The sequence below is a fragment of the Platichthys flesus genome, chromosome 10, assembly GCF_949316205.1.
Source record: "Platichthys flesus chromosome 10, fPlaFle2.1, whole genome shotgun sequence".
Lineage (NCBI taxonomy): Eukaryota > Metazoa > Chordata > Actinopteri > Pleuronectiformes > Pleuronectidae > Platichthys > Platichthys flesus.
Window position 1 is genome coordinate 13,330,453 of NC_084954.1, and position 22,759 is coordinate 13,353,211.

General features: G+C 43.1%; 1 protein-coding gene across 2 annotated transcripts in view; it reads left to right on the forward strand.

Moving 5' to 3' along the window:
* Window positions 1-22,759, forward strand: part of arid1b (AT-rich interactive domain 1B) — a 166,129-nt gene that overhangs the window by 43,123 nt on the left and 100,247 nt on the right. For both annotated transcript variants that reach the window (XM_062396981.1, XM_062396982.1), the window contains exon 4: window positions 13,604-13,708. In XM_062396981.1, coding sequence (XP_062252965.1) covers window positions 13,604-13,708 — 105 coding nt within the window. The remainder of the gene's footprint in view (window positions 1-13,603; window positions 13,709-22,759) is intronic.

Here is a 22,759-nt window from a genome sequence, read left to right on the forward strand (position 1 = left end):
CACCAGCAGCAGCATTGACAACAATGTTTTCGTTCATTCAGCCCAGACAATGAATTGATCATTAGCGGTTCGTAAATGTGACTCGACTTATTTAGCATCTGCACAAGTTGATGCGATTTGGTAATGGTGTAGTTTTGTCTGTGGAGGTAGTTATACTGTGATTTAGTGCGACGCAGTTAAACTCTCCTTTCGACAGCCTTGAATATTGAGCGCACCAAGACAAACAGCCTAGCAAAGAGCCATTGCGGACACAAAGGCAGGTTGTCAAAAAAGGAAATCGTTAGTCTTAACGTAGTAATTTTCACACTGAGTGTAAACTTCAGCCAGCGACGCTTTTGTCTCACTCTGAAAAATAAAAAGCACTTGCTCTTGTTTTCTCACTTAACATGGTGACACACACACACACACACACACACACACACACACACACACACACACACACACACGCACACGCATGCACGCACACACACACGCACACACACACACACCGCAACCCACTGAACAAACATTATTCACTCTAACTGCAAACGGCTGAGATCCATGGCCACGTTGACATTTTGTGACAGTAATGATGTGTTTTCATCATCGCCCATGATGTCGCGGCAATTGACCCTCGCTGACATTTATACACCAGGTAGTTCCGCTCTAGCACTCTGATTGGCCAAAGCCCCATTTCACCTGTGCTGATCCCGTATTGGTTGCCATGCCAACCGCTGATGTGGCCGGGGAGCTGGTTTCCATGCATTTTTCATTGTTATGCATTCAAGCTACATAAGGGGGGTGGGGGGTGGGGGAGTGGGGGGAAGAATGTTCAATCAGCACACATGCTTGTTAATGCTGCATAAAAGCCACAGTACCATGAGCAGCCGCAGCATCAACATGGAATCCCGCTGTCTTTACCCATAATCAAGAAATCCAACCTATGTGTTAGCGCTTTATGCCATTTTATGTTGAAAGAACACAGCAGTTAATGTGCAGATACCTCCTTCTGGTTCCTGTCTGCTCGGCATCAGACTATAGCCCTGATTACATTCAGTCTTTATCACCTGCCACTGAGCTCCCATATGTTTACACTTACATTATAGTCATGATACACTTGTATTATGACTTGGAAGGTGAAATTTGAAATGGCTTTTAATGAACAAGTACAGTTTAAGTACTGGCTTTCCAACCATCTGTCCAATCCATCTGAAACTTTGAAGGCACATATATATATATATACACTATGTGCAAATAAAAAGTATGGTTATGATATAATGGCTAGACTTCTTGAAATATATGTGAGTGCACTTTTGTGCTGAACTGTTCCATTTTCAACGTGCATAACAAATGTGAAATGCAGGTCCACTCACTTGATTTCACTGGTTTATGTTCAAGTAATTACTGAAAATGCACGATATTGATCATTAAAAAAACATGACATTTTACACATAACAAAAAACAGCCTGTGCTGTGGCATTAAGACAAAGTTAATTGTTCATTGATTGAGTGGGAGAGCAATTAAGAGAGAAAAACAATATCAGAAAATACCAGAATTAATTTCAATAACAAAGAAAGCCGGTCTCTGTCTTTGATTTGGATCCAAGAGTAAACATGTTTGGGAATTGTACTTACACAGTGCAGTTGGCCAAGATTACAAACAGAGTGTGTGCGTGCTTTCAGCTCTGTGCCGAATTATTTTCATTCCTTTGTTTTGTGCGAGTGTGTGTCTCTCTGTCAGTTTTTGTAAATGTGTCTGTGTGTACACTAATCAGATGAGTGTGCTGCAGCAATTCCGAGCTGTGAAAAGGTCAAACGCTGACCTTTGTCTGTGATTCTGGGCTGAAATGAGACATGATGTGAGCCGCACGGAACAGATTACACGCACACACATGCACACAATTGCAAGCGCATGCCAGATTAGGATGTCATTGTGGTTTTGACCCCTGTTTTTTGACCCCGCATTACTCTGAGAAATCCAAGCTGAAAAGTTCTTTATTTTGTCCCTCCCGCGCTCTCTGCAGCTCCTCTCCCCCTACTCCACTCCCATTAACCCTAGCTAGTGGACATCCTCCAGCTGATGGAACCATTCCAGCTGCCTTTGACACAGAATTTGCTCTGCAACCGACCGCTATTAGTTGGTTTTGTCACAATTCGAAGTGAAAATGCCGTCTTTCTTTGAGTCTATTGCACTGCTGTGACCTCAACTGATTGCGAGGAGCAGAGCGGGCTAAAAAGACATTTCCAAGACATCAAGGCTGATACGATGAAAAGGCGGATGATATAAAAAAAAATATATAAATCTAGTATCACATCAGGGAAGAAGTAAGTCGGAAAGAAAAACTCCATGTGGGTGGTTTGCTGGTGTATTTGAGTGCTGTGGGTGTTTGAGAAAACCAGATATTTTTAAATTGATGATTTCTGAGAGTTGTTACTCTCGGAAACACTGTGACACATACTCTGCCTTAACTTTATCGATTGAGACGGCTTTTTGACCTTACACTCCACTTATTTTTTTACACCAAATGCTATTGAAGGTCCAGTGTTGAGGATTCAGGATGCAGATCTACTGGTAGAAACTTCCATTTCCTGTCAGGCGAGGGTTCTCTTCCGTGGGGTAGACCTGCCTTGATGCACTGTAATGTTCCAATGGTAGTGATGAATAGACAAACCAAACGGTGTCTCTACGAGGATGTCTTTAAGATTCCTGACAGCCCTCATGGTTTCTCATTTCTACATAGACTATATAAGGATGGAAGATACGTCTCTACATGATGATGTTAGGAATAAATAACTAATAAAATCTAAACTTACTACAAAATATTCACACTTGAACACACATAAGTATGGCATTTTTGTATGTCCTATCCGCTGACATGTCCTATACTGCAGCCAACTGCTAGATATCGATTGACACACTTTGGCTTTACTTTTGAGGTGCCGTCATGATGTCCATCTTTAATAAAAGTCTGATTTGTAAAGAGAGATGTGAGGGGAGGGGTATTCATTCGGTTGCAATCTGCAACCTCACTGCTAGATGAACCTTTAAAGTGATTTCTTCTTGATGCATATTTTTAACAGACCCCACAAATATCATGACACTAATGTTTTTGGTCTGGTTGTTGGCTCCAATCACGGCGCAAGACAAATCACTTAATAGGAGAAAATCTGTGGCCTTTCCTCCTCTTCCCAGCCGTATTATACTTGACACACAACAGATGAAGCGCGTGATATTTTGTTACTGTCTTATACTTTGTACCCCATAAAAACAGAAATGAGAGAGTAGTTACTTTTATAGTAGTTTAGAGTAGTATTTCAAAAATTTGGAGTTAATTTTTATGGAGTGTTTGCTTTATTGGGTAGTATACAGTGGAGTGTGACGAGAGCGATAGAGAGAGAGAGAGAGAGAGAGAGAGAGAGAGAGAGAGACATTGGCCACCTGCCAATCTTGAACTCATAATGTTGTGAGAACATGGTAACAGCTTTGATCTAGTATTCCCTGGAGCACTCCCATTGCTCCCCTTTTTCACTTAGAAACAGTGTGTTAAATTTATGTTTATAGAGAAATTACAATTAATAGAAAGTACTGTTTCCATACAGTAAAATATGGACTGTAATGTGAATATGCCACGGAGTTGTACTTGAGTCAGTAGAAAAATTGTCCTTAGGCTACTGGATTATTCGAAGAAGGAAATCATTCCCTGCCACTTTAACTCTCAATAGTAAAAATAAAACCTATTCACCCTCTCCTCTCTGAAACTGATCCCTCTGTGGTTGTTTCCTCTATTGGCCTTAAATATTTCCTCTTCCTGTCTGAGAGTGGGCTCTGGGGAGTGGTGCTCGAGGAGAGGAGCTCTCACCTGATTGGAGGAGACAAGCTGGTTTAAAGGGACCTGCTTGAACGAAGGTGATTTATGGATTCAGATGCTGCCCAGTGATGCTCATTAGTGCAAAATCACATGTCCACTATAAAACTATTTGCAATTATCACTCTAAAGCTGGCCAGTGAAGTTGTTAGTAATATTTTAACAGTAGCTGCTGCATGTGCTTGCTCCAACGTTTAACTGTGCAATATGATATGACAGAATGATATTGTCAGACTACTGGTTTTGTTGTTTTTTCTGTGAAAAATGCAACTTTTCATGAAAAAAAAAAAGGCCTTGCTGATTGAACATAGTCCAGTGGGTTTTTAAAAGATGGCCCATCACATCAACAGACAGGTGATTCCTAAATATGAAACATTTTGAAAAAATCCCAAATTTGATATATGGTATTTTAGACAGCGATATTATTTTACAATGTATAAAAGTCTGTTGGTACAGGCCATCAAATGTTTCTCATGACAGAAATTCCTTTTGACAACACAGTCTAACCATAAGCTCCATTTAGTGGTTGCTCTGGAGATTTGGATTGTATCACATGATCCTCTCCACCTGAGTAAGTTTGTCCATTTTTCAAGAAACTTTTTACATTTCCCTCTCAGCTCCTTGTAGCACAAGAACATCTTGTCAATGCAGTTAAGACACAAAGTTATTTTTTTAATGATGAAATTATATTGAGTGACAACTCCCGAGAAGCTACTAAATAGACTTTGTGGTAGTATTTTTACCTTGTTTACTTTATTTATAGTTTTGTCGGTCACTACTGAAGACTCTTGGCATAACTATAACCGGATGTTGTATGGTTCCAAACTTCCAGTGTGTAATTCTTGATCCTGTCTTTCACGGGACCACGTCTGACCGGCTGCAGCAGCAGGCCCCCGCCCTCAACCACCCCCGCTTTTAATCACACCGGGTTAATTAAAAGGCCATGGAGCCTTTATGCTGCCTGGCCCCCTGGCTTTATTACCCATCGCTGTATACTGACTCTGCAGCCTCAATCACAGAGCATGCCCTCTTACACATGGAGGCGCACACACACACACACACACACACACACACACACACACACACTTTAACTCAAGCGGAAATGGGAGCTCACCTTGGCGATGGTCGGGAGGTTGAGGAGACGAGGTGGAGGAAATGAGAGTCAGGAAGGAGGCTGTATGAAGAGAGAGAGAGAGTGATGTGTTGAGAGCAGAGGGGACGGCGGGCGGGTGGGTGGGTGGGGCGCCCAAAGTTCAATGTCATTAATTGGTCACCATTTGAATATTAAGTGAAGAACTCTGTTAATTAACAGGATAATAAAAGTGCTGCTGGCTGGAAAGGGGGAGGACAGAAAAAGGAGGGAGCGAGGGATAGCGGGAGGATAGGTTGTGGAAATGGAGGGCATATGGCGAGAGAGAAAAGAGAGAGGAAGGAAAGAGAGAGAGAGAGAGGGGCTGGGTGTGAGGTGATAAGAGGGAGAGAGAAACGTCCGTGGGTAAAGGTCTGGCAGTGGTAATTTGCAGAGAGCCGCGTTAATTGTCATAACCTTTTAAATGGCAGAGTTTATCGGAGTCCTCTAAATGTCCCTGCGTATCGCCACGGCAACCCTGGGCCTGGTGCTCTCCGATTGGCCGCCGGTGACAAGCACTTAAGCGTGATGAGTTTTCAGGCAAAAACTGAAGGATAAAATTGAAAAGAAAAAAAATGATGTACATACTGTATATGTCAGCCAGGATTGTGTGTGTGAGGGGGGTTCTGCATGTGTCTGAGGCAATGTTTTTAATTTAGTGTGTTTTTTTTACCTCCACATTGACTGACACTTGCTAATTGCGTGACAAGAATTCAGCACTGTTTTTTTCCCCTTCTTCTACCCCCCCCCCCCTTTTTTTTGATTTATGTTTGTTTTTGTACAGACGAGCTGCAATTCAAATGCAAATGAACACGAATGGGAGAGGTGTTTTTTGAACAGTTAGGACCATCATAATGGCTCAGAAAAGAAGGGGGCAGTAGTTAGCGGCACAGCACCCTAGGGGCCTCATTTAGCTGCCATTTGTTAGGAAATGCCGCTACATTTGTTCCTGGATACAGACTTCACAGTCAGAGGGAGAAAGAGAAAACACACAAAAAAAAAATGTCAAAGTCAAGCTCGCCAACACACCACTATTGTTCCTCCATGCTTCAGCAAAAGTCATGTGGGTGTACACCAGTTTTGGTGGATGTCCGCTTAAATGTGAGCCAAGGCAATTGAAGTGAATGGGCGTACGGATGGGGGTGGCGGTGAAGGGGACTTGCAAAGAGTGTGTGAAGTGAGGATGGTACAAAGACCGGCTCTTATTTGATTACGCTGTTTAGAGGAATGGGAATGAAAGCCCTGGCAACGGGATCTGCAGCTTACACTGGTAGCTACATCAGACATCATCCCTGAGGGACGGCCTGCACACGAGCCAGAGTGGGTGTTTGTACGTGCATGTGCATCTCTCTCTGTGTTTCTGCATGTGTGTGTGCCCGCGCTTCTGTTTGGGCAACACTGAGTGCTTGCTTGTGACTATGTGTGTCTACAAACTATGTGTGTGTGTCCTGTGTCAGAGCTCCGGTCCTCTCTCTTGTAGTCTCTTTGTGCTAAAGGTCAGGGGGATTGCTGAGATAGAATCCAATCTGAAGGACACAGCACTAGAACAGGCCCTGCTACAAATGGACCTATTAAGATAGGCTATACGCACACATACACAAAAACACACTCACCGATCTGAAGGCATACACACACAGGAATTCTTGCATATGCACTTACAGCAGCTATTTACATTCTAATGGTCACCTTTCCTGTGATGATAATAATAGGCTGTATCCTGGAACAACTGCCCATCATTTACATACAGTCTAACAAATGCAGTGTTTTAAAAGAGCATTGTAGGAGACAAAAGTGGGTCTGCCCTATCATATACAGCATATCTGAAGTAAACAGATGAATCTGCGAGTATTCTGAAATGGATCAAAGGATGAAAATGTCAAATAACATGGAAGACAAGCACATCGCAACCAAACCGCTGATTTGTCACGTTTTTCACGACCAGTGTAGCTCGCTCTCACTGCTGATTGTTGCTTCAATTCCTGGTTCAGTCAGTGTGATTGCTGTGAGCATGTGTGCTCACACCAATCAAAACCACCATCGCCACCCTCATCATCGCTGCCCGTGTCTGATGCTAAGAAGCTTTTTGCACACATCTGTTTTTTCTCTAAAGGCCCGGTCTTTCTTTAGCAGCTCGGCCAAATGAAAATACTGCCTTCAACAGTAATTACTGGCAGAGAGCAGGTTATACACACATCCGCACACAATGTAAGACATGAAGACAAACTCTTCCGTGTAGACACGCTGCCTCACTTTTGACCTCTGTCTGACCCCCCCCCCCCCCCCCCCCCCATCTCAGGTTATTTTCCCGGTGACTGATCCTGTATATCTGAGTGGGTGTGTGAATGTGACTGTATGAGATAAAGTGTGTTTGTGCTTCTATGCGCTGTGCTCAATGGACATCTAAAGCTGCCTGTCCTTGGGGTAATGTGGAAGGAGGTGGTGGCCAGATGCACTTGTGTTGATGGTGTGTGTACGCAATTATACATGTGTCTGTGTGTGTGCGTGTGTGTGTGTGTGTGTGTGTGTGTGTGTGGTGGTGGTGGGGGGGTTGTTAGAGGGATAGGGGCCTCTCTCTTAAAGACGCGCAATTAAGCTTAATTTTTAATGAATATTAATGGCATTAGTGTCAGATTTTGTGGAGATGTGCATCTGCCAAGGTACAGGGGAGAAAGGGTGGGGGGTGACTAATTCATTTGGTAGTCATGAGGAGAGCGGCTGGAGACGAGCAGGGAAGGGGGGGGTGGTATCGATGAAGAGGAGCAGGATGAAGAAAGGGACAAAGATGGAGGAAGGCAAGTGGGATGGGAAGGTAGCGGTGGATGGAGGGAGTGATTGGAAAAGTGATGTATAAAGTGGAAAAGATGTGTGGCAGGAAGGATGGGAGAGGTGTGGGGAGAGCATGAGATTAATGGGAGAGGGAATGGAGAGGGAGAGTGAGGGAGGTGGAGTGACGGATGCCGAGGGAGCAGTTAAGTCTGAGGAGAGCGAGGGAGGTTTAGTGAAAAATAAAAGTAAATATGTCTCTGTAATAGAGAAAAAGAGGAAAAATCTATGTGAACGTTGACTTCATATATCGAGAGCAAATCAAATTCAAGCAGGACACTACTGGGCATGTGTGACCAAAAACTGTGACAAAAATCTGCACGTACATTTTTATAAAAGGGAGATAGCCCAGAGCAAAGAGTAGCAGTGGAAAACAGGATTAATAAGCAGACATGTGGAAAAAAAACAACAAATGAAGCTGAAGTAAATTAGTTTGAAGTAACACACGCTCTTTAGAAAAGAAAGGCAATTGAGAGAGAGATCGAGAGAGAGAGATGTCAGCCAGAGTCAGCTGAGCGTAATGGCTGTAAATCTTTTAGCTTTGGCTGCTTTTCTGTTTCGTCAAGTGGTGAAACGGAATTCTCCTGCTTTCTGTCATACCCGTTTCATTGCTGATTTTCAGAGACAGACAATCAAACTCATACAAGCAGAGCACGGCAGCATTTCACCTTGGTCCCTGCTTGAATATAGAGTTAGAGCATGTGGACTGCAACCACCTGAAAAAGCCCTGTACAAACCTTAAATGAGGTGAGAGATGTGTTCATGAAGCCTTTTCAGACATGACCTCCAGGTAAGATCGGGAGAATTGGCTACGAAGTTTACCCAGTTTGCGCTTCACACATGACCAACACAACGGGAGGTTCTGTTCATAACAGCAACAAATCACAAAACGACGCTTGACGACATTTAAGAAAGGTTTTTTTATTGCCAAATATATTAACTGTTTAAAGAAGATTATTAATATAAATTAATACAAAACACTTTTTAACTGAAAACTAAGAATTATATATGAACTGTTAACAAAAGTTTACAATATACTTAAATAAATAAAAATGAATACAAAACACACACACTCTGACTCATGACTCTGACTTCGGTGCCTCAGCCAATTGAAGACTGAGGGTCGATTCTCTCACACGGAGACCCCCGTATCTCCGCGGCTGGGGCTGTCGCAGGCAGGCTTTAGTCCACCTTCGCCCCCCCCCCAAAATGCAGAAGCTTTTGTGAAACCTTTCTCGGCGTTGACTTCGTTCCTCCCGCACTCAGCCTTTCCAAGCCGACCCAGAGCCGGTCGCGGCGCACCGCCACGGAGGAAATGCACCTGGCGGGGGCCAGCCAGATTTCTACAGACTTTATAATAGGAGGTCAGGCGGATAAAGTACATAGAAACTGCAGTGCGTGTCACTCTGACTCATTTGACCCACAGCACTGAAATGGTAGACATGCTCTAGAAGGCGCTGTTCTGTGGCAGAACCTGACCTTTGACCTCTTCTCTGAGGAAAAGAGTCATCATACTTATACAATCTTTGACTATATTTGTAAAAATGGCTTTAGAAAAGTGAAGCCAATACAGAGGTGCCTGAAACATGCATTCTCTCAAATGACCAGCACAGGTCGACTCCTCTGGTTTCAATAGAAGTCTGTTTCTACCATAGTCTGTAAATAAAGATGGGCGACATGACTGCTCCCTAAAAGTGATTCTAAGCTAATTAATCGCCACCTGGTGGTAGGCTGCCAAAAAGCAAAAAAACATTGCAATCAGGTAGTTCTTATCACACTGATGTATGTCCACATTTTGTATTTGTTATTTCTTGCTTTAAAACAGGATAACATGCTAAGATTGAAAGCTGAAACTGACTCACAATTTGTTGAGTGCTTGTATTAACGGGATCTTGATACTACAGCTCCATCCCCTGATCACCACAGTATAGTCAGGCATGGTCTTTATCTGAGATGTTTTAGCTTCATTTCCAGAGCGTGGGATGAAGCGGAGATGTGTCATCCCTCTGTGTATCCAGTCTATGGTTCGTATTGAAGTCTGTGAGAAAATGACCTTACTTCTCATTTTCATAAAATTGCTAGTTTCAAGTAATTTTCAGTGCTTCACGATGTTTATTTTGTAAACCATGGTTCCAATTTAGAGGAAAAAGGATACTGTCTGATTCACAGCTCGTACAGTCAAATGTGTGCAGGGCGCAGGTGAAGGCGGCGTGCAATGTCCTCAAACTCTCAGTCAGGCTTCCCCCCCCCCCCCCCCCCCCCCCCCCCCAGATATCACACAGACTCAATACAAAAGATTCAATTTAAGCCGGACTGAGTAGCTTTAGTAGCAGGAGTCATCCAAAATTCTCATATTCCAAACAATTGCCGGTGTCTGACATCTTTCTGCTTTCTTGAACATTTCACACTTGCCGGCTGACTCTCGTTCCACAGCGGCCCGGGATTAACGCGCTGCTGCAATATTGATTTATGTCCGCATAACACCTCCCCGGCTCTATATATTACACCACATTCAGCAGTCATCTATTCAATCAAATCTAATATTACACTGCCTCTCCACACAGCTGTCTAATAGCATTTAACTCACAGTTTGATTCCTGCATTCCCTGATGTACTTCAAACGCTTGCCTTCAATATCCTTCATTCGTTTCTACTATGCCCAGATGAAGTCTTTTGAAAAGCATGGAGGATGAATGAGCATGTCTGTGTGTGTGTGCGTGTGTGTGTGTGTGTGTGTGTGTGTGTGTGTGTGTGTCTGGCTGTGTGTGTGTGAGAGAGAAGACAGGATTAGCTGTGGCCTAAGGCTTAAGGTATGGAGTGGAGTGTATTTTAGAAGCTTCTAAATTAGCTGGGAAATGGGATTTTGAGACAATGGACTGGAAAAACTAAAATAAAAGGATGCACTCCCAGCACTCCTTCATTTGCCTCTGATGTGCTCTCGCTTTTTCTCAGTCTCTTTATTTGCCTTTGTTTCTCCCTCTTCATCTCCTCTCTGTCTCCCTCTGCTTTTCTACCTCATTCATTTTTTCTTCTCTTTTAGCCTCTCACCTTCTGTTTTCTCAGCCACTGTCTCTTTCTCTGCATGCCCACCATCCTCCCTGTCTGCCTCACCTTCTCCGTCCATATTCCAGTACAGTGATGATGTAAGAGCGTGAGTGTAAACAGTAGTATGAGGCTAACCTCTCTTTGACCCACTTAAAACGGAAATCCCCTCGAGTACACAAACACACCCTCACAAAAACTCAAATACACAAAAAACACACACACTCTGCAGACTCATATGCCTGAATAAATATTGTACTTGGGTCAGCAGCCACTTTCTCTTCTCAATTCACTGTGCGAGTAACTGTCACATGCAGAGGCCTTTTTGCCTGTGAACCGAACTGTTTGTGGAATGTGTGTGTGTGTGTGTGTGTGTGTGTGTGTGTGTATGAAACACTTGTCCACCACATATTTCCTCTGTTTCTCCTCCTCCCACCCCTCCTCTTTTCTTCCTTCCCTAGGTCTTTGTTTACCTGTGGAGGTGTGTACTTGTGTCTCTGCTTCAAACAAAACACTTCCGACCGTGTAATATAAGCCTAATGCTTGGCGCGCATCCAGCAATGAACACAGGGGGGGCTGTGCAGACAAACAGCGCTCGCCTTGGGCCCTGACGAGGAAACTCACATGGCTTTTTGTTTTTAAAAGTTGTTTCCGATCTTTGCTGCAGTCCTGTTGTGTCTCTCAGCACATGCCACTTATGGAATAGTGTGTGATTCACTGATGAGCCACAATCTTGGAGAACAGGGTTCTCCCCCTGGCTTCGAGACATGGTTTGGGGTTTTTGGGGGTATGATCCGAATGAAGAGGCTCCTTTGTAAAGATTATGACTTGATGTTCCATTTATGTTTCGTTATGTGTTCAAATATTTTATGTGTGGTTATTTTTGTATATCAAACATTTTCAAAAACATAGTTTATTCTTGTTTTAACTCAGATCAAGATCTACTTTACCACATTGACCTTAGAAAATACACTCAACCACTCAAACAAAGCAGTCATCAAACACATATTAAAACGATAACTGAAGTTATTCCCAAGTATAAATTCCAAGTCTCTAAAAGAAAATATTTAAAATCAATGAACACAAGATGCATGGATTTCACAAAAGAACTGGTATCGGGTTGATATTGATGATACCAGATAAATGTCTGTAGATCTTATTTTCTTCAGTATCCGGTTACTTTTCATTACTTGAAAACTGTGTACATTTTAAATTTACTTCTTAGCTCACCAGTAGAATTTTCATACATTAGTATCTGCATCATGTGTTACTCCATGTTTCAACAAACAGTGGAAGTAAGATGCAAGTGAACTGATGATGTTTTTCAAATTGTGATAAACTAAAATTGTACTCAACCGAACTCTGACATTTCAAGAATTTAATTTGATTTTTGAATTTTTAGAATTAGTGCTTCTGTGATTTAACTGGCTAATAATTGAAACTAGGATTTGAAGGCTCTACTCTAGGGCATCTGAGGTCATTACATTTTCTTAAAAATAGATGACTGAATGCATTCATTTTTTATCTCTGTGTGTGCAGCTCTTAAAACTGCATGCAAACGGTGTGTGTTTACAGAGTATCTGCAGGCTTTGCATGTACATAAGGATTTAACTTGATTTAAGATTTCTGGAAGAATCTAGAAAAGGAGTGAAATGGTATTATTAACCCCAGAACTACAAATTGTGTCACATTTAATGCTCTAATAATAGATCCGTTTCACATGATATATCTCTTGCTGTGAAGGATAATCTTCTGCTATAAAATTATATCACCTAGCTGACAGGAATATTGCCCACCTACTACAGTATAATCACACAACAGATAAAAAATCTAACTGTGGGGAAAAAATGGATTTGAAAAGTAAAAACCTGGACACCCTCACAGGCTATGTGTGTGTTTGTGCGTGTGGCTTTGTGTATGTTGTGTTTGGTTGTGCTCGCGTGTGATCTCTTGCTGCGTCTCACCGATCAGTTATCGCTAATCCTTCCACTCAGAGCTCTTTAACAAGTTGCCATTGTGCTGCCGACGCTTAACATGATGGAGGAACGACCTCCGTGGTGAATGAAGGGAAGAGGGAGAGGGAAGGAGGGAGAGATACAGAGGGAGGGAGAGGGCAACACCTCCGACAATGGAGAGAAAATTGGTTTACACTAGATAGGCTTGTGATTACAGAGGGAAAGAAAATGACTTAGATTGAACAATACAACTGAGTGTGTGTGTGTTGTGTTTGTGTGTGTTTGTGTGTGTTTGTGTGTGTGTGTGTGTGTGTGTGTGTGTGTGTGTGTGTGTGTGTGTGTGTGTGTGTTTGTGTCTGTCTGTCTGTATATTCTGAGGATTAGTGGGTGGTTAGGCCGGGATTTGGGTAAAATGAATTGTCGGGTATGGTGTGCTGATGGGTGCTTGTTTGGATGTTTTTCAGTCTGCATGTACATCTGTGAGAGTGTGTGTGTGTGTGTATCTGTGTGTGTGTGTGTCAAAGTTTGCTCCAGGCAAACATTAATGAGAACAAAAACCTAGCTTTATAAGCAGACAAAAAAATCACATGATGCAAAACACTGCAGCACCAAAATAAGTTGCCTAACAAAGGTCACAACAGTGTCTAAATAAAACATTTTCAATTCAATTTTTAAACATAACGTACGTATAAACTGCTTTTATTTGACAAATTAATCTACATAATGGAAGGGTCTGTAAATTCTGTCCTTTTAATTTATTGATCATAGACTCCCTGTCTTTCTCTCTCTGTCTCTCTCTTTCTTTTAAGGAGGCCCAGCAGGAGAGCTACAACACCCGGGGTCCTGCTCCAGGAAGTTCTGGGAAGGCCAACAGTGAGGAGGGTGTCTCCCAGGACCGCCCCTCCAGTCTGCCGGTGAGTGACAGACAGTTCTAACCACCGATAAGCACTGAACATTGCTGAATGTTGGTCGTACAGTTGAATAACAGCACTTTATCATACATCTCAGGAGTAAAGAAAGGAGTTGTTTGTTGTAGCAAGAATCATATAAACATTAGCTTCTTTGTTTTCCTTCATTTGTTGAATTTCTGCCGTACTGTCTAATTTTCAGTTGGAAGCATCTCTGGCCAATCACATGGCTCCGCTTGTCCTGTGACCCGTTTCGTTTTGAATGCTCATTTGTGCTACCCGCATATGTCTGTGTTTTCACTGCCGCCAAAAAAGGTCACACACAATAGCCTGTGATCGCAGCATCACGCAACACACACATACAAACACAAACACACACACACACACACACACAAATTCCCACATGCACAGAGAAACATATGCACACACACACACACATTCCTGCTAAACGCATGCAGTCACACATGCAAACCCTCACACACTCCCTCTTGGCATTTGGGCGAGCAAAAAATCGTTAAGCAGGTTGCCTGGAGGAGGAGTAATTGAGAAGAAATTGTGAGGCCAAGGCTGATCTATAAGGGGAGAGAGAGATGTGGGCTGCTCCATTTTTTTTTAGGGCTAAACTAATCGCTTTTTTACTCTCTATCAATTTCCCCCCTTCCAGCTCCACAGCACTTTCAAGAATAGAATAAATAGACATTTGCAAAAGTTGCAAATATTGGCACCGCTTGAGGTGTGTGCCGTTTAATTTACCCGACAGTTGGGAACAGCCTCAGGAGTGGAAGAATAAACTGCAAGAAAAGCTAAATCAAGTGTATGAACTGAAATGAAATCATGATATGTTCCCCGCACTGATTTTTTTAAAAGTCTATGTTTCCTGGTCATCTTTCAACAAACACTGATGGCTGACTTTTCTTTCTCTTCAAATCACTGGCGGATTTATCCGTCAGTTTTCCAATCTGCTCTTCCACTTCCACGTTCACACACTCTTTCTATCTCTGTTTTTTTTCCCCTGCATAACATACTGCTAAAATAAGTATGTCATCTGCTTTATCTTGGCGTTTTTTCATTTTCTTTCATTTTCATTCACCCACCCCCCCCCACCCCCCCATAAAGCATCATCATGAAAGCCCCCCTCCCCGCTCGTGCTGTAATGAGAAATGGCCTTGATGTATCAGTGTGTGAATCCAGAGCGAGAGGGCGAGGCGAGGCGAGGAGCCACTGCAGTCACAGGGGCCGATCTATTTGAACCAGCACCACTATCACCCCATGTGCCCTCACCGCTTTAATCCTGGCGCTTTACCCCTTGGGTTCTCCGTGTGTTTTCACATCCCATCCAAAGCGCGTGGCTCAAAGAGATCCTAATCGGCGGCAAGTTTTGATGAGAGCGAGAGAGAGACACACACAGAGAGGGAGAGAAGGCGCGATGGATCGACGGACGGGGAGAGAAAGAGAGAGAGAGAGGAGAGAGAAGTTGCTCAGCGTTTGCCATGGCTCCTCCAGCAAGCTGTCACAGCAGAGATGTAACCGTTTTTTGTTTTTGTTTTTTCTCTCTCCCCCTCTTTCTTTTTCACTCTCTTGCCGGCGTTTGATGTCAGATCTAAAGCTGCTGTCATCTATTTCCCCCCTTTCTCTCTGTCAGGAGGGAGGGAGCGCGGGTCGGCAAAGTGTCATGTTGTTGTTTTGGGACGAGGCGCCTGTGTGATGTGGCGGGATTTTTGAAGGGAAACCAAAGGGAAATAGTGCTTTAGTAACTTATCACAAATGCAACTCACCGTGGCCCTCGGTTCTTTAAAAATATAATGCATTGGAAATCTGGCATGCCTGGTCTTCGATGGAATTGTAAAGTAACTGTATTGTTAATGCTCTAATTACACAAAGGCATAGAGTAGTTTCGATGTAGCATTAGCGCTGATGCTAATGTTCATAGCATGTGCTTAAGCCTTGCATTAGCATTGAATTTTGTTGCTTTTATGCCACAGTGGTTTTTAGTGTTCATAAATGAGTGAGTTAATGGTGTTTTGCATTGAATATATTTTTAACAGCTTTATCTGCTGAAAGGAGCCTTGTCTCTTGGTACTCTGTTACAGCAGTCGACAACAGCTTTTCCATTTTAAAGTTACATTTGCATTCACAACCTGATTTTTAAAAATAGGAGATCAGCATTAACAAGACAGTATTCTTCCTGCCGTTTATCCGGACTCTAGAGATTTGCTGTTCTAGCTGAGCCTGTTCCTCCAGTTCCACACAACAGTGAAGACAACAGCTAGTGCAAAAACTGTCTATTGCGAAGATTAACTACTTGATAGTGATACTTAATGAATTGAATGGTATTGTCAGTAGCCTCCTTATTTTTCTCCTCCTTTTACATCACACAGAGATTAAGAACTAAACTTAAATTTGAGGCTTACATGATGTTTGACAAAGCATTCTTTCACTTGCATGGAAACGTGTCTCTTTTACATTACTGTGGATATTTTCAGCTGTTTTGAAAAAAATCTCCATCCAGATGAGAACACAAAAGCAAACGACCACAGATGCTTAAAAAAGCAATACGGGCAAGTAAGTGGCGATAAAGTCTAATAATCAGTAAAATACTGGAAAAGAACGCTGTGGCCTAATTCTGCGTAAGGCTGATGCCTGTGAATACTGACTAAGTGGTGCAGTACTGCAAAATGTAGCTCCAATCGTGTAATTAGACCTAGCAGTGCCTCAGAAACTTGTACATCACCACCATTGGTGTTGTTGTTTCTGACACATGCTCATTGCACAAAACAACAGTGGGCATACACAAAGTAAGCTATGACAACTCACTCTGTTTTACATGTGAGGATAGGATACAGACCAAACCAGAGTTTTTCAAATCTGCACTTTAAAAGACGATGTAAAATAGGCTTCTGTTTGCATGTTCACAAGAGGCCTAAACACAGATGATAAAATCTGTATTTTAAAATATCCACTTTGCGTTTAAGGGATGATGTTTCTCACTAATTGCTTTTGCCATTTGTGGCAATTGCGGGGTCAATAAAAGGTGATGTGTCATGTAGGTTACTGAGGGGGTGTTGCAGAGCAGGACAGCATGATTGGCACAGGATGACATGTTGACTGCAGCCTCGTTATTTCCCGCTGTGTGTGGCGGACAGGCATCCAGAAACAGAAGAAGAGTGAGAGTTGTGTTTTCTCTCTGTAGTACCCTCAGCCCACTGCATCTCTTTGCCCATAGCGTCACTAAGCCAAGCCAGTTCTTCCAGTGCCACAGTTCGGCGAGGAGCCAGGGATTTCACTGCCCCCCCCCCCCTTCCAGTCACTACATGTTCCCTGCTCTTCGGCACTCCCCTGACAGCCTGCCAAGCTGCCGCACAGCCTCCTATCCTCTGGGACATGGGAGAGGATGGCCAGCCATGTGGAAAGGCACAGAGAGAGAAACGGAGAGAGAGAGTGTTGAGGGTGGGAGTGTGAGGTGAGGAAGAGCTGGGGGTGCATGGTGAAGAGCAGGATGAGAAAGAGAATGACTAAGAGGTAGAGAGAGAGAAAGAGAGAGAGGGCGTGAAGCGGTGAAGTGAAACACGGTTATCTTTTTGTCACTTGTTCAGGGTGAGGGATGTTGAATTCAGGCTATGGGGTTCTGGCAGCGGCATGTTATTCTCAATCGTACGCACACACACACACACGCACACAAACACACACACACACACACACACACAGACAAAATATTCGTGTATGTCTTTCAGGGCTCATTTGCCCCTCCTTGACTTATTTTCCATCAGACAAAAGGGAAAATTCAGGAACACCATCTTCCTCACTTTCTCTTTCCCTCTCACTCCTGTCCACCTTGCCCTCCTCTGTTTTCCTGAGTGTTAGGTCATGTAAGATTGACAGGGCACAGCTGGAGAGGCCTGCTCCCCTCCCCTCCTTTCTGCTCTCTCCCTCTCTCAGTGCAACCACACACTCACAATCAAACAGGCTCCTTGCTCACAAACACACAGTCATCACACACTTTGATACACACTCTGTCCTCTGTGAGCCGTTTTCTCACACTAAGCATGTGTGTGTGTTTCTGTGTCGGTGTGTGTGTTTGTGTGTGTGTGTGTGTTTGTGCGTTCTCTATCAGAGCATGTCAGTCAGGCTGCCCTTACAGTATGTGCTCTCACTTTGGTTCCCCCCACTTCTGTGTTTTATTTTAGAGTCCCCAGGCAGGCAGACAGGCCAGCAGGCAGCACAGAGTAATGTCATCCAGCAGGGTTAGATTCAACCTCCACATTAGTGCACGGGGGGGAGAAGGAGAGGGAAGGGGAGGAAAAAAGGAAGCAGGATAGGAATGGAGTGAGGGGGGGGGGAGAGGAGGGGTGGAAAATGGCGTGGGAGGAAAAAGGAAAGAGGGGGTCAAGTGGAAAGACAAATATATCTTTAACATACATCAGAATGGTGTTTGAATAGTTTAGATGCAAACTGTATTTTTGTATGTGTTTATGTGAGATATATACTTTGGCAGAATGTGGAGATAGAAAGGAAGGGAGGGGGGGGGGCAGAGGGAGGCAGTGAGACTAGGAGACGATATGTTCTCTGGACCCTGCTGCCTATTCTTAGAATAGTCAGCAGCACTGAAGGCCACAACAGCTCCCTGCCACTGCTACGAGTTTACAGAGGCTCTGAGAAATGCTAATCTGAAGCCAGTTTCCCACCGTGAGGTATACGGGGGAATGCCCACGGTCACACAAGCCTCATATCCGTAAGACCTTATATCTTACTGTATAATTTTAGATTTTTGCATCAAACTGGTTCTCGACCCAGTGTTTTCACCACAGACCCAGATATCATGACACAGCGTGTCAGACGACCCTGGGCTTCATCTAAAATGCAGACGGGCTATTTTTCCGCTTGTATGCCGGCATGTTTTCGTTTGCCTCTCATGAATCATTTAGCACGCACACACAGCTTCATGTACACGCATGTTTTTTTTTTATCCTCAAGAGCCAGGAACATGTGTATTTGCTGGGGCTGTACCATTTGTTCCCCTACGGCTTGAAAACACAGATGCACAGGAAGGTGAATTGAGAGCGGGGAAATTTCCCTGGGTCTTTCATGTTTGCACATCATCAACATGCCCATGAAACAGAGAATTCACCTGTGATAATACCCTGAAATATAAATATAATGAATCCATAGATGTGTTTTCTTCTGTTTCGACAGATGTGTTTCCAGTTATTTGTAGCAACGTTAATATACTTGAACATCAGACAGGGATTAAAGTTCTTCATTGAAACCATGGATTTTTTTCAGATTTTAACTTTACAGAACAAAACCAAAAATTGGTTCATAGCATATGGTCTATCTTTTCTTCGCCATTTTCAGGTTCTTCATCTAATTTTAAGTCATACCACGTCATGTCAGTAGGTGGCGGTAATTAGCAGTCAATCATAACTGGAATTGCAGGGCATGATGCTGTTGTAGCTTATAAACCGTGTAAAATGTTGTGTTTTATCTTGTTTCTCTGTGAATTCAAGAGGGGTAAACATGCTTTAGTTAAGTCTAATTTGTTCAGTTAAAGTTCTTCAATTAGTTACATTAATTCAACTGCTGGAAGTGTCAACTTACCAGCTATTGTCCTTATGTTTCTGTTCATTCATCTGTTTGGAACACAGACTCTGCTCATGTCTCCCAGTATCTTAACTTGGCGATGCTAATAATGTCCATTCATAATTGTGAACTTGAGAATAGACCTAAGAAATGTTTATTAGAAAGAGCTATAAGGAAAGAATGTGAATTAAAGCAAGTCAACTTGAAATGCAAGATAAATTATCCAATGCTGGCAGTTGTTGTGTTTCTATTTAAACTAACCAGGATTTGTCTAGTGGACTGTACGCACTAGACCAGGTGAAATTGTGCTTTGTGCGTGTTCCATGACCAAGTTAGTTAATGTGTGTTAACTTTCTAGAGTAATTGAAAAGTAGCTTGCAAATGACGAACCCAAAAACCCTTGAGATTCACTGCCCCACCAGCAGAAAGTCCCTTCAACATTTCTGTTGAAAGACATCCTGTGCTAGATTAATTAGGTAGGTTAAACCTCCATGATGCCTGGCATCTGCACTACTGAAGTGTCCTTTAGCAGGACACAGGATCTGCACCGGCACTCCTTTGCAGCTGAACCTGCACTCTCATCCCCTGAGGAAGAGAGACACACCAAAAGAGAATTTCCCTATGGGATCAATATATTATTTTTTGCCTGAAGGCTTTTAGTTGTATCTTATGGCAAAGATTTGATGGCTACACTCTGTTCTATCTACTGGGAACTATGCTGGGCAGTGAGGGTTGTTAAAGCAAACTGGCAACACAAGGATGAGCAGCAGTGGTACAGAGACAGCAAGAGTAGTCTTGGAGGGGGGGAGGCCATGTTTATACCCAACCACCCCTGACAGGCAGGCTGACAGAAGCCTCACACACCATGTGAAGGGGAGATAGGGGGACTGTGTGTGTGTGTGTGTGTGTGTGTGTGTGTTTGTGTGTGTGTGTTTTGTGTGTGTGAAAGCACTCCATGGACCATGGACCACATTCACACACTTACCTACACCTATCCTTAGACTTGCGTACCCCCTTAGTGTGTGACAGGCTCTGTCATCTCAGAGTGAGTGGGAAATGGAGAGGGATGAACTTGGTTAAGAAAACACCAGTCCGGTTCCACTGGCGCCTGTCCACCAGCCTCTCTTACAGAGGAAGAGGGGGAGATAAAGGAGGAGGAGGTGGAGGAGAGAGAGCAAGGACTAACCATAGAAGGAGAAAAATGTTTCCCCTCTTTTTTTATATTTATCTTTTGCCCATCAGTTCTTTTTCTCCGGCTGGTGTTTTCTGTCAAAGCTTATTTCTTCTAACAGACTAGTTCAGATTCAGGACAAAGGAGGACAGAGGAGGAGGCAGCCCATGGCTGTTGGTTTCCATTAATACAGCAGCACACGCATCCACACACACACATGCAGGCACACACACACATCTGAATTTCAATGAAAAGCAGGATACTCCTCGTAAACATCTTGTAAAAATGGATGATATAAAAAGTAGATGACTATGTGTGTACGTGGGGTAAGTGTGTGTTGATATATATATATATGTACATAGCTTCTGCATGTATAACTGTTAATATCTGAGCCAACAATGAGCCAATTGCGCTCTGTTTTTTTTTTTTTACTTTTTGTTGTAAGGGCCACAACATACACATAAACACCTTCCTAACACTCCCTGACCCACCATGACACTGAAACACGCTGACCCTGTGTGCACAAACAGTAAATGAACATGATATTGCTGCGTGTTATACCAGGTGTTGCACCCTGTGCCGTTCTTAAAATGCGATGAGGATCATGGATATTTGATTTGCTTCTGATAAGAACACCCATATTGATTTCAGAACACCAAACAGATCAAGTGCACGCTTGATCCATCGATTTCATTTCAACCAGACGTTAATGCCAGATAGGCCCGTCTGGCTCTAAGCCCTCCATTACAAATGGTGATTTTCTCTTACTACATTAATATTTAAATTAACCGTTAAAAATCTTTCAAATGTTATTGAGCCAATCTGAACAGAAGATTGGAAACATCTATTTTATATTCATTAACATTCCCGGATGTGCGTGTGGGGGGGCTTCTCTTGTCAAATTATTCTTCTGTACATGAATCTTGAAGAATTTTCCTTCCTTGCTGAATAATAATGTGGACTGAAGTAACACATATTTGAAGCTGAATCATCTTTGCTGCCACTGATATATATATATATTTTTTTCACAATCTACCTTTTCTCCTGCTAATTTTTTCACTGTTGACTGTAGCAGAGAGAATAAAGACTAGGAGTTGAGAAGAATCAGTAAATTATTGCATAATCTCCCTCCTTCCTCTTCTTCCTTATCTCCCTCCACTTTCCTTCCTCTTCTCCCTTATTTAGCATCCCTCCTCCCCCATCAAGTCCCTCCTCCATCTACTCCCCCTGTGCCCTAACTTCAGTCAGACACTTCTAACCTTTCTGGGTTTATTTTTATGTCTGGTCCTGGATGCCTGGCCTCCCAGCAGGCTGGCCAGGCAGGGGAGTGAGTGAGTGAGGGAGGAAGGAAGGAAGGAGCCAGCTGAGGAATGAAGGAGAATTAAAGTGCAGTAACTAAAGGAGGGATGGAGGGGGAAAGGAGCCGTCATGAGGAGGAATGTTCTGTCATCACCATGGCTCCCTCTGGCTGCTGGGAGGCTGAAATTACATCTGACTTTGAAGTTAGGGGCAGCAACACCGCCAGTGTTGCTATAGTGACAGGAAGAGGGTGCGTGTGTGTACACGTGTGTACGTGTGTGTCTATAAACTCCTTGGGAGGTTTATTATGCATGATCCTCACTGTGACTAGTCCTGATGGCATTACATCTGCTGTTAATAATCTACTCTCATAAGATACCTGTGCTTTAAACACAACAACACATATGAACATATCTGTGCACTCATGCTAAGATGCATTCGCTTGCACACACACACGACCCATTTCACAGCTGAATTCAAACTTCACGTCGTGCCTTTTAAAGATTAAGATAAAATTATTCCTCTTATTATCTTTGAGAAGGGTTAGCTGGCTGCACACTGTGCTCGTAGGCAAATGCGAACGAGAGCATACACACACACAGACACACACGCAGAGTTGTTCAGATTGCAGATAGTTGTGTTTTGGTTGTTTGAGCTGCTAATATTCCGCTGAGTCCTGGAATATTTATGGCTCTTGTTTAATCAAACTGTGAGTGAGGAGAGGAGCAATTTCAAAGTTAATATTTACAGATGGATAGATGGATCGAAAGAACGATAGATAGATAGATGTATTATATTCACAAAGACGATGGATAGATAGATGGATGTTTTATAATCACAAAGAGGAAGGGAGGGAGGAAGAGAAGAGAGGTATATGGAGAGGAGGGATGGAAAAGGTGAAAATAATGTTCCATTAATGCAGAGCCAGGCTCTCACTGAGGGCCCAGCACCAATCTGCATCTCCCTACAGTCTGCCTGCTATACATTTTTCATGAACGCTGAGCGAGAAT